Consider the following 13,490-nt stretch of genomic DNA (forward strand, 5'->3'; position numbering starts at 1 on the left):
AGCAATGTCATAGAAACTGTACACTGGTTTCTGTTGCTACTTCTGGCCATATCTTCTTTGCCCCAATTTAAATTACAAAAGGTCATGGGAGATAAGCTAGGCAATCTATTCACTTGAAATTGCACCCATTGACCAGACTCAACTACAGGGGCAGGTGTCAGTGTCTGTTGTGGGCTTTGTCTCCGCAACACATGCACCTTAAGGTACAACACGCTTGTGAGTGGTGGCCTCTCAACTTCCCTCCTATTTGACTGATTTGGTCACTGCATCCTCATTAGAAAGATTTCTGGCTTCCATTGTTCTGGTTGCCTTATTTATAGTAGAAATGTGCCTTTAAACACTGATATTTTCTTTGTATAGTTCCCCTGGTACAATCCTACTCACTGTTGATTCTGTTTGTGATATTTTGATGACTTTATAATCCCAGTGACAGACATCAGAGATTGCAGGCAATGTGCTAAAAATATCTGCATGAATCTTAATGAAAATGACCCAGTTCTTTTGTTACTTATCCCCAGCAACGGATTACCATTGAGCCAGGGACATCTTATAGACTGCAAGGGCTGAAACCCAACAGTTTGTACTACTTCCGTCTGGCCGCACGCTCTCCTCAAGGCCTGGGTGCTTCCACTGCTGAAATATCAGCCAGAACCATGCAGTCAAGTAGGTGTCTCTCTTTGCTTCCTTTCTTCCCTTTTCTGTTAGGAGGTGTTGCGGCTTCTTTTCGCCTGCCAACAAACAAATGGACTAATTAATAAGTTTGACAGTCAGTAGTTTCTATGCTAGTACGCATCCACCTTTGAGGATTGTAATCATGACCTTTGTTGGTTTCCAACTTGGTCCAAATAGCAGATCCCATTCTCCGCCTTCCTAAACTGAAGGAAGTTGGAGGAGTTAGAAGACTTCTGTGAGGAAAATGAATGAAGGTTCCACCAGGCCCTGTGTAATGATTTATAAGCCTGTAAAGCCAAATTTTGGTTCAGAGCACTGCCAAATAATCACAAGAGGGCTTCACAAATTCAAGAGGTAACAAAGACCAAACTTTTAAGTTTTTTAAGCACACAGGTTTTTATTTTTTAATGTTTATTTATAGTTATTCATTTATTTATTTTAGTCGGGGGTGGGAGAGGAACAAATGGAGGGAGAGAATCTTAAGCAGGCTCTACACCTGCTCAGAGCCAGATGTGCAGATCCATATCACTAACCTGAGATCATGATGTGAGGTAAAAATCAAGAGTCGGAGGCTTAGCCAAACTGAGCCACCCAGGCGACCCCTAAGCACACAGGTTTTAACTTTTCTAATAAACAGGTTTTTATTTCATGTATTTTTTTCCTACTCAGAGAAAAGCTCAACTCTTTATTACTTATTAACTTCCCTCTTATTATGATTCAACTTCCCTATTAGTCCCTATTATTATTTGACTACTTTATTATTAACTCTTGAGGTAGTACATGTGGAAATTTGGAACATTCATAGAAAATCTGTATTTGGACAAATTCGGAACAGTGGAAAAATCACAAGTAAATTTGCAATCCTAAATTGTATTTTGTTTCCTCAGGTTCAGTTTCTCTTTGGAACTGTTACCCTAAAGCATAGTTGTGTTTATCACAGTGGGGGTTCATTGTGTCCAGGGAAGATTGCTTTCTGTAAAGTATTATATGGAGGTTTATTTTTGATGGAAAGTTTGGTGACTTATACTATGGTTTGCTCTTTATTAGTAAATTTCTATAATTAGTCTATTGAACAACCATTTACCTTGAATTGAATAATTTATGGAGTTATTTCCCTAGGTGTTTTTTGATACTGTATGTTTTATATGTGATTTTTGATAGTTACATATGCAATAGATACATGTTATCTCAATACATTGAATTTTATAAAGATGATGCTCTGCCAACCTTAATATTAGACCTATCAGCGAACATGAAATTTATATTTTCTAAGAAATGAATTTTCTTTCATATAAACAAGTCTAAATTCTATAGAAATTCAAAATCTTCCAGTATTTTTTTGAAGGTAAAAGTTATATTCTTTCTCTTTCTCAAAATATGACTGGTGGTTTGAAAAGTATTAGGATCCTATTACTTAATCCATTAGTGATTATAGCCTATTCCCATAAAATTCCCTTTCTTTTAAAAGAAAGAAGCAAGTAAATTAATGCAGTTTTGGATTGGGCTTTGAATTCTGGGCAGACTAGTAAGTAATATTGTAGACAATAACTCTTAAACTCAGACATTTAATTAAAAGAAATGTGACACGCTTCAGCATTCTGTTTTGCATGGTTTGCAAAATTGACTTTTTTGCATGCATGCATATATACATACATACCAATTTACATGCATAGAGACAAAACAGACATTTTATAACCACATCAAAACTTATCTACTTTTTTACTTTATTATAGTAAAAGGCAAGAGATGTTGAATATGTTCTCATAGAATAGGAGGTCTGAAGGTACCAATGTAGTAAAAACCAAATCAGCTTTTTAAAAAGAATTACAAATGAGTCCTTTCTGTTACATGAACAACTCAATTTTTTATGAATAGTGATAATGCATATGAAATAGTTTTATAATTTGAAACATAAGATTGTATAGTCAGAATCAATAAAGATGATAGATATTCTCATGATTTTGCAAATCTTACTCCAAATTTACAAGATTGTCTTATGAGAATTTCCTTTTCATCAGTACAGGGAGCTTTCATTTTGATTGACAATAATGAAGGAACCTAAGACATGAAAATTAAAAAAGAATGATAATCCAGTAAACAATTAGATACACCTGATGCTACATAATATTAAGACCTACAGAGTCTAAGGAAATATCCAAACTACATGTTCACATACACAAAATTAGAAATGATTTATTCATTCTATCACATCAATTGACTATTTAAAATAAATAAATATAAATATCTTATCCCTCTCATTTGTCCTTTAGGAATTATATATTATTAACTTTAAAAGTAATTTGCTATAACAGTTGCATTGCTCTTATTGCTTTTTAAATTTTATCAAATAATGTTATATTTGGGTAATTTGATGGAAAATAATTGCTCAGAAAGTGATGATTTTATTTTAGAATGCACAATAAGAAAAAGTTTCTCTTTTAACTCTTATGCAAATTCTACTTTATATGAATAATTACATACAAAATGAAAAAAAATTTTGCACGTAAGTCATATCTTTTCCAGATGGTTCTCAGGATTTTTTTTAAACATTTCTTTTTAATGGCTGTGTTACTGACACTTCGTAAGGGATAGATGATTATTATTAATTTTACCAAAATTTGTTGGTGGAATCTAATTCTTTACTTGCAATGGTGTCTCAAGAAGAGTTAATAAATTTTTTTTAAAAAGCTGAAAGCTGATGTAGGGTAAGTACAAGTTACAGTCAGAATCAACAAACCTGACATTACCCTCGGGTAGGTAAATCTTGGACTATGCATTTTCATCCTTTAATGATTCTGCATGCTCAATGTATACGGGCTATAATCAATGCTAGATTAACACCTTTCCGTAAAACTGGTCAGGCTGACTCCGTTTTTTGCATAGTCAGAGGGAATGCTTTCATATTTGGGCTTTTCTTTCTTTTCTTTTTCTTTAGTTGGAATTGGTGGAAGGGCAACAGTTATTGCAAATTTTTATATCTGAAAACCCTTTCACAAATGAATACTGTATATGAATCACCCTCATTCTATAATGTAGAAGTAAAAGCTTGAAACAGCATCTGTGAAGCATCATCAGCCTCTCATGTAACAAATCTTGCAATATTTACAGGTTTTTTTTTAAGTTGGGTAGTCTGTACAGTAGGGCTGGGGAATACTGAGAGATTGGTTTAGAAGAAGAATTTAAATTGCAGGTAGGTAATTTTATTTGAGGCTCTTTTATCTCAAGGTTTCATGTTCACATATTCCCCCCACCCATTATTTAACAATTATTTTTGGTCATTTATTCATTTTTTGGTTTAATCATATTACTAAGCCAAGGTACATAAATTTAAAGTTTTATTTTAAGTTTCAAAGCCTTATTTTCATTTTGTCCTATTGTTCGTTTATTTATTTTTGCCTTTTCTTTTGTTTTATCATTTTTTTTTTCCAACCACTCCTATCCTTTCACTCAAACCCTCCTTTAACTCACTACCAAAATAAGAGCCGTCAGCTCCTCCTCAAGACATTAGTTGCACCAGCCCAAGTTCCACTAGTATTTTGGTAAGTTGGCAACCTCCACCAGTGGAAAAACAGAATGGCATTATTACTGAATACTCCATCAAGTACACCTCAGTGGATGGAGAAGATGACAAACCTCATGAAATTTTGGGCATTCCTTCGGACACTACTAAATACCTTTTGGAACAGCTGGAAAAATGGACTGAGTACCGCATCACTGTGACAGCCCACACAGACATCGGCCCCGGCCCCGAGAGCTTCTCCGTGTTGATTCGAACTGATGAAGATGGTATGTTGCCTCTGCTACGTCAGTTTGCACCCTTCTGACACAATCTTGGTCTGCTGTCTTTTGATAGGCTAACAATAATCAGTTTTTCTCTGCTCATCTTTTTGTTTTACCCGGCATCGCTCTAACTTCAGTAGTTTTTGCCAAAGACCTATCTTTGCGGCAGCCTGGGCATTTTTTTTTTTTTTTTTTTTTTCAATCTCAACATAGTAAGTTGCTTCCCTTTGAAAGGACAGTTTGCTCCTATGACCTTGTAATCCAGGCCGTTTTCTGTACTTCCGTCTAAAGTCTTCTGCGTTTTTCTTGGCCTTTTTTAGTCACTTCTTTTACATTTTGAAGTTAACTTTTCAAATCTGCCTTCTTTTCTTCTTGTTGCCTTTTTGTCTTGCATATTTTAGAGACACTGATGCTCGACGTTCAATTTTTGGCATCTGTTGTTTGGAAAACCTTTGATATGAGAAAAAAAGAAGAAAACTGATAAAATCAAGAATCTTTTTATTCTGCTAAAAAGAAATCTTTAAAAAAACACACAACAATCAACAACCAGTTTTTGTTATTATTTCAGTGCTACTCCTCTTTGTGCTTTAATGCTTTGGGCCTCAAAGCATCTTCCTTGGCTTTTGTACATTTTTTTCTATTTCTCTGATACTCTTTTTTTCTTCCATTTTTTTTTTTTTTTTTTTTTGGCATTGGTCATGTTTTTTGATCTTTTCTTAAAAGGTAGAGCAGATTGGTTGAGCATTTTCATTGCTTGAAAATGTTTATATTCCACAAAGGAAACTTAGTGGGTCTGCCCATTTTTTTTTTTTTTAACCTAAGTAAACAAAATACTCTGACTGGGTGGGACAAGTGCCTATAATTTTCTTTTATCCAATGATGTTGTTCCAGTTCCTAGTGGTCCTCCTCGCAAAGTCGAGGTAGAGGCTGTCAACTCAACATCTGTTAAAGTCTCATGGCGCTCACCTGTGCCCAATAAACAGCATGGCCAGATAAGAGGATACCAGGTGCATTATGTGAGGATGGAAAATGGTGAGCCCAAGGGCCAGCCCATGCTGAAGGATGTCATGCTGGCTGATGCACAGGTAAGCCTTTGAAATTACATACCTATGTTTGTATTTATTTATTATATTTATTTTAGTCTATACCTTGAAATGGACCCCCCATTTTTCAAGTTTTTTTGACATTTAAAAAATCCTGTACACAATTCTAGTTTTTGAAACACATGATATGTATTTATCTTCTCAGTCACAGTTGACAGCGTGTGAGGAAATTAGTTGTAATGAAATTATACTCAAGCCTAATTAAAAACACATAATTGTTTTCTTAAAATACAGATACTCAACTTGCTAAATTACATCTGAGTTTGCCTTTCTGACTTCAAAAAATTTGAATTGATTTTAAAGTAACAAGAAGAATTCTAAGCAGTTGTGCTAGAACTTCTTGAAACTAAATTGATTTAACTTCTAAATATATGACTTATTCTGTTGAAAAATAGACATTCTTACCTGAGGAAAGTTACCCAGATAGTATTTTATTTAGTACTTATTTATCAAACCATGTATTCAGAAGTAGTTATTTCATTTCCCAGAAAAATGAAGGTAATGATGATGAAAAATTAAAGTTTTCCAGGAAATTAATTAGGATCCCCTATTTTTTTTTTCTAAGAAATAAATATTTATTGGTTACCTTCCATATTTCAAATACTCTTGTTTGGTGTCAGCATACAAATATGTGTTCAATATATTTTGAGGAATTCGTATTTTATTAGAAAACACTTAGAATGAATTTTGTGACAGGGAATGATGGATAAATGGCTGATGAGGCTGACTGTTATCTCAGAGCAGCAAGAGGGAACCCTCAATTAAGATTCATTTTTTGTTTGAGACGGGGGCTGAGGGAGAGACAGAATCTTTTTTTTTTTAATTTAATTTAATTTTTTTTCAGTGTTCCAAAATTCATTGTTTATGCACCACACCCAGTGCTCCATGCAATATATTAAGCCAAGTTAAGAAAAGTAAGAACAGTTGAGTATGTGAGAAATGTTATTGATCCTCAGGTGGTAGTATTCAACACGCCGTCACTACTTGGCTTTATAATCCATTGTTTAAAGCATAGCATTATATGTTTCATTTTTTTGTTAAATTAAAGTGTTTCAGACATAATACCATAATAAATTTCCCTGTATTCTACGTAGTTACCTGAAAAGAAGAGGAAGATTTCAATTAATAGCTTCTACTGGGGATTATATGTAACCTGTGGATAGCTTCATTATACTGGGTCCAGTGGTGATGGGATGTTGTGAATAGGGGAGTACTATGCTTATCTAGCAAATCAGTAGCTGGGCATGGAAAAGGAGGGGGTTTGGAAAATCTGAAATTTATTTCAGCTGCAAGTTCCTTCCCTTGTGTCAGAGTGAGGAGGACTATGAGCCAATGAGAACTCTTATGTCAGGTTGCCACATTTTGCATTCTTGTCTCTGTGCAAATAAGAGAGCGATCCATGTCCCTGTGTCTAAGGAAAGCATCGATCCTAATGTTTTAATATAATCAACTCACAACAGCGCTGTTTTCCTTTGGTTTTGAAACATTCTAACTAAAGGGATCTGGATGAGTTGTTTACTTAATCAGCTCCTAATCCAGTTCCATGGTTTTGAAGTCTACTTCTGTAAACTTCTTTCTTTAGATTCATAGTCCTTTAGATGCTGGAAAAGGGGCATTGTTTTTTTCTAAATAATATTCTTACTGTCTGTGAAAGAGTACTTACAATATGAAATTAATAAAGCCATTAATGCCTATGTTTTCTTTTGTAAGTCTGAAATTATGAAAAAGAAAATGATATAGCCATGATACTTTGATGTCTTTCGTCCCGTCCTAGATTTTGCATTATAAATTTTACTTATATATTTGTATATAAGTATATAAGTATGTAAGTATACTTATATACTTATAATGCATAAATTTGCATTATAAATTTACTTATTATAAACTTGTAGTTCTGTCAGTGTTTTGTGGAGGATGGTGCTTAATGGAATTATGTGATACAAAGTGCCTTAAATATCAAACACAGTTTTTCCCCTCTCTTCTACTTTTTGGCTTTTCTTTATTGAATTGCTAATTTTCCTTGTGTGTATGTTTTTTATTGTTTTTCCTTTGCCCACTTCATCTGTTTTCTGAATATTCATTGAAATTCCACTGCATCATTGCAAGACTTCCCTGGGCCTGTAAGATTCCAAACTATTACAAAAGGTGTTAGTCTCATTAGTGACATAAATTAATTGCATAACATAAGGAAAAAGTCAAAATAAATGTCATAAAGTAGTGTATGATTAGAAACACTAGCTGTATGTTATGCATTATTGATGCATTCCAATGAAACACATATGAAAAATATACATTAGCTGATCTTAATAATAACAATACAAAGCATATTTACTTTTGACCTCTCAGTTGGGGGTGAGGATGACAGCATAACACACCTTCCCTTTGGAATTTTATTGTACACACTGCTTACTTTTTTGTTTTGTTTTTGTTTATTTGTTTGTTTTAATATAAGGATGGCAACATTGCTTTATAAGGCTACAAATTTCTCTTCATTTCTTTTTATTTTGTTTTCCTCTTCCCCAACCTTTTTAATCTCAATCAGTGGGAATTTGATGATACTACTGAACATGTGAGTAATTATGGACTGCTTTGTCAAAAAGAGATATAAATGCTTTTTTCCATTACCCCTCTTTCACTTATTTATGATGTCATCACAGTTTGCTTGGATGCATGAACTAACACATTATTTTTAAATTATTTTTACTATGTGGTACATTTTTAATTTAGGTTTTTGTTTGTGAAATTGGCACGGTGCTATTGATTGCATAAGATATGTCATGAGCTCATGTCGTTTTGATGGCTGCTACTAATTCTGCCTTGTGACACAGTTAGAGGAGGCACACTTTAAGTGGAGGCATCACAGACAAGAGATATCAAGCTGTTTCATAGAGGCCACTCATAAATCCTACCTCAGGGTTGCATTTTCAGTGGATAACACCATGTAGTTCTGATACTAATTATATCAAGAAATGGCAATTCTCTGTTTTATCCATAGAAATTTGAGTTAAATTGAATGAGTCATGCCCACAGGCAGAAAGTATCCCACTGAGGGAGGAATTTTTAAAAAATATTTCAATGGCTGGATTATATTATTTATTGAGAGCTTATTACTATGGATAGGTTTCCATGGGGGACATAGGATGTGACACCTGCCTTCGAATTGCTTACAGTAGGTGGCTAGGAAGGATGTAAACTTCTGAGAAGTTCCATAAAATACAACAAAGGCGATGACCTCAAGCAATGTGTAATTAATAATGAGTGTCATTGTCACTGTGAGTTCAGAGGCCATGGACCAAGAAGGTAGAAGAGGTCTTGAAACTTTTTGAGAACTTAAAAAAGTAAGGGTTGAAGAGGTGGGGAATTCGTATGTATGCCTGTGTGCGTGTGGGTGTGTGTTAGAGAGTTAGAGGTACGAACGTATTTTTTTAAAAATGAGTATGTGGGATGTAGTCATTGAGGCAAGTCAAGAATGTGGTATGGTCATGTGACATGAGCTTGCCAATTCAACATGAAGGGGTTTAGGTTAGTAAGTGAGGACTAAGTGTGGCTAAGAGGTAACTTTTAATATAATGTTGGGAAAACCTGAAGTGTCAAGCTAAAGAACTGGCTTTTAGCTCTTCAGTACTGGAGACATGTAAAAAATTATTAAGAATGGAAATAAGATTAAGGCTGGCAAGGGTATTCTTTCATTTAGTAAATTTTTTTGGGGGGGGGTACAAAATACAGGGCTCTTACTGGGAATATTGGAAATATGATGGGCAAGGTATCAGTTTTAATGGCACTTAAAACACTGACAGTGTTTTATAAACTTCTTTGACTGTGATCCATAGTAAAAGATGCATTATATGTCATGACTGATGCATTTGTATGTTTAAAATAAAGGTCTTACAAAATAATACCTTGCTTTAAATATATATAAAATGTAATATTTTGCATGAAGGTGTATCTTATTTCTTTTTTAAAATGCTGGGCATGACTGAGTAAATTAATTTCATGACCTACTTAAATGGGTCATTACTTGCAGCTTAAAGCCAATGATATAGTGGATGGATTAGAGAGAAAGAAGATAGTAAACAAGGAAACAAAAACAGTTCTTTTACCAAGGTAGTCATAAAATAATAAAAATTCAAGAAAGGAAGTTGAAGCAGCAGAAATGAAAAAGGGACAGTTTTGGTCAATATTTTAATGGAAAAACTAGCAAAAGTTCCTAAGAATTTGAGGAAGAGAAAGAGATCAAGATCACTTATATATTTGGAATATGCTATACCATTCACTAAAGTATAGAAGCAAGGAGGGGAATTTATTCCTGGAAATAACATTTGAGCTTCAGTCAAGCTGAGCTTGAGGGAACAATTGATAGTCAAAGGAAAATGTCCAGCACATATTTACAGTGTACATACCACTGGAGCCCTGATGGGAAATCAGGCTTAGAAAAGAGTTTAAGATATAAGGAGAAAAAATTCTCTAAGATTTGGAATTTTTAAAATTTAAAATTTTTTTTTTTAATTTTTAAAAAAATTTTTTTGGACTAGAGAGAAACATAGCAGGCCAGTAACTGTTTCAGAACATCCAGGAATGCCAAGTTTTAACAGGCTGGAAGTTGAATGGAGATTTGATAGGAGAAGTCAAAGAGAATGAAGAATGGTATCCATGGCATCAGCCACACTACCACACAGAGGATAAGGAAACCACCAAAGAAGCGTGGCCACAGTTTAAGAAAGAAAATCTAACACAAGAGATGATGTGATCCAGGCACACAGAGGTGTGTCTGACTGGGATTATACCACTGCAGAGGATTTGACCAATTTCAAATTACATTACATGTGTTATCCTGTAACAGCCTATGCAAGAGGAAAGGCTAGTGTAGTTAATCCCAATTTGATAAATAAAATATCTCACCGTATGATTTGTGATAGAGCTAAGCCCTGCTTCTCTGCCCCACTAACCTTGCCTACTTTCAGCAGAAACCATTAGCATGTGAAAGTGACCTTGGAAACAATAATGTTGTCATCTTCCCATCATAATTTCTGGAATACCCAGTATATCTACTATAATTTAAAATGCTACTCTTGGGGCACCTGGGTGGTTCAGTGGGTTAAGCCTCTGCCTTCGGCTCAGGTCATGATCCCAGGGTCCCGGGATCGAGCCCTGCATCAGGCTCTCTGCTCAGCGGGGAGCCTGCTTCCTCCTCTCTCTCTGCCTGCCTCTCTGCCTGCCTGTGATCTCTGTCAAATAAATAAATAAAATCTTTAAAAAAAATTAAAAAAATAAAAATAAAATGCTACTCTTGGGTGATTTGGATGGTTATTATAGCCTATCTAAAGTTAGTGAAACCATTCCAAGTTCCTGAAAATAAAATCTTTCTCCCAAATTTAGCCTATTCATCTGGCAGAATAATATTTCCAATGGCTGTTCAGGAGGATATCTGAAATTCTTGAATTTCCACTCCAATGATATCCCTACTTTTTTGAGAAAAGCACACTGTCAGAAGCTGTCATATTTGGGATCAGATTCAACAACTGAATTCAATGGTGCCCCTTACAGCCTTCCACAGAAAAAATCCTTCTGTCCTCCACACAAACCAGTCCATTCCATGAACTCTCACTTGAATTGTCTTCAGATGTGGAAGACAATAACATCATATTATTTCTTAAATCTAACCATATTCAGTGTGAAAACATAGCTGTGTCAAATATCTGAAAGGGAACTTTATAACTGTGTGTTTGTGTGTGGGGATGTGGGCATGTGTGCAACAGCTCTGAAGAAAATAACAGAACAAGTTAATAACTACTCTATGTAAAGAATCATATAATCTCCAGTTTGGAAGAACAGATCTAAGTTTTGTAACCATCGTAGTTCGGGGCCCTAATTAAGAGAAATCTATAGTTTTGATAAGTAGTTTGTGACATTTAACATTTTCTAAATAGATTAATTGAACACAACTCCATGATGATGTGGTAAAAGAAAAAAAATTATTATCCTTTGGTTTTATGATCTACTCTAGATTACCAGAAAATTCTCTTTAATGTGTAATGATTTTAGTTCATAGTCTATATAATCAACTAATAATATGTTACTCGAGTCCTAAGAAACTTCTCTGGCTATCAAGATATCTAGGTTCAACAGAGCAGCCATTTGGCAAAATACTAGTGTGGTGATAAAACAGACTGCCCTGGCATCAGCCCCATCACTGCTCTCTGGGCCAGGCTGTGGAGGATGCATATTGAGAGCTCCTGGCATAATCTAACTGCTGGTTTATGGTTTGCTCACTATGAGCCAGGCATAGTTGTAAGTGTTTACCTGATACACTTCACTTAATCCTTCCATTATTCCAACTTTCACTTGGGAAACTGAGGTACAGAGGGGGGTAACTCACCTGCCCTAGATCACCAAACTAGGAAATAAGGAGATGCAGGTTTAAATTCAAGAATTCAGGAGTTCTGGCCTTAGGTTTCATGTTTTAAACTACTCCATTTTAGGATTACCTCGTATGATGGCTGAAGACTGACCCCACTTTAATGTCAGCATGAAAACACATCATTCATAGCATGAACAACAGGCATGAAATTTCCAGTGCTTGGCATGGCTACAGGGAGTATTTAAGCATGCATAGAATGAGGATGGATGCTTTGATTTTCCCCTAGGGTGTTTATGGTGTTTTGAATCATTGTCGCTCTATTGTGTCATTTTAGGACATGATTATTTCTGGGCTACAGCCTGAAACTTCCTACTCCCTCACTGTCACAGCCTACACCACCAAAGGAGATGGTGCTCGCAGCAAGCCCAAACTGGTGTCCACTACTGGGGCAGGTAACCATATTTGTGCATATATGTGCCTTGAACATTTTCCAGGTGACAATAATACTAATTTTCCAAATGGTATGGATGGTGAATTCTATCAAAAAGAAAAAGTGGACTGTGGTCAACTTTTGTATTGATGCAGTTCAGAAGAAAAACAAGACATACTTTGCTCAAATTATTTAGTCAGTCATTCAACAAGTATGTTTGTGAGCACCTACTACATGCCAGGCACTACTCCCAGTACTTGGGATACACCAATCAACAAAACTGAAATATTCTTCCCTCCTGAAACTTATTTTCTGAGTAGAACTAGATAATTAATAAGTAGACAAATGAGTATATAATAAACCATCGGTAAGTGAGAAGTTGAAAAATAAAGGTGTGTAGACATTAAGGATAGGGACTATTTGGAAAGTAACTGGAGAGGGTCTCTTAGAAGAAAGTTATTTGAGCTGAGACATGAATGATGTGGAAGTGCAAGTCCCAAGAATGTCCAGAGGGATGACCAGGGATGTCACTCATTAGCTTCAATCTCTCTTTGCAACAAACCCTTTTAGAAGAGCTGCCATCTTGAACTGAGTTGATTACAGTTCTGGGTTTTGTTTTGTTTTGTCATTTTCTCCTCCTCATTCCTTGCTGTGGGAATTCTGAAGAGGCCAAATCACATAAAAGATGGGGAACAGAAAAGAGAAGAAAAGCAACAAGGCTACAAAATATCAGATTGCTCCTCTGAAGAACAAAGTTTCTTAATACTCTTTAGAGTTACTTTGAGGGGCTCACATTAGGAAAAGCCAGCATGAAGGAAGACCTGACACTGTAAAACCAATAGATTAAGACATAATTACAAAAGGATTCTCCTCCAATCCCTTTATATCACAACCTCCCATGGAACATTTAAACTATGATTTGATTTACTCCTCCTGAATTGCTTCTCACACAACTTTTTAGGAACACACCTCTATGTAAAGGTATAAAGCAAAGAACAGCTGTGATGTTGAGTACCCTCCTGGGTGCCATGCTCACTGCCAAATTTGTCTAAATGTCATAAGATTTGCCTCACTTACATCCTGCCACCTGGAACTGCCTCAAGCAGCAGGAATACAGATGGCAAAACTCCTTTAAGGCAAAGTCTTC

The 13,490-nt window shown here is 35.3% G+C and overlaps 1 protein-coding gene across 48 annotated transcripts in view; it reads left to right on the forward strand.

Moving 5' to 3' along the window:
• PTPRD (protein tyrosine phosphatase receptor type D) overlaps positions 1-13,490 on the forward strand; it is a 408,131-nt gene that overhangs the window by 234,782 nt on the left and 159,859 nt on the right. For 22 of the 48 annotated variants that reach the window (XM_032845508.1, XM_032845526.1, XM_032845509.1 and 19 more), the window contains 5 exons: positions 519-663; positions 4,153-4,458; positions 5,344-5,537; positions 8,098-8,124; positions 12,248-12,365. In XM_032845508.1, coding sequence (XP_032701399.1) covers positions 519-663; positions 4,153-4,458; positions 5,344-5,537; positions 8,098-8,124; positions 12,248-12,365 — 790 coding nt within the window. The remainder of the gene's footprint in view (positions 1-518; positions 664-4,152; positions 4,459-5,343; positions 5,538-8,097; positions 8,125-12,247; positions 12,366-13,490) is intronic. The other 26 variants (XM_032845541.1, XM_032845542.1, XM_032845544.1 and 23 more) reach the window with 4 other exon arrangements.

This window comes from Lontra canadensis, unplaced genomic scaffold, assembly GCF_010015895.1.
Source record: "Lontra canadensis isolate GAN:19392208 unplaced genomic scaffold, GSC_riverotter_1.0 scaffold165, whole genome shotgun sequence".
NCBI lineage: Eukaryota > Metazoa > Chordata > Mammalia > Carnivora > Mustelidae > Lontra > Lontra canadensis.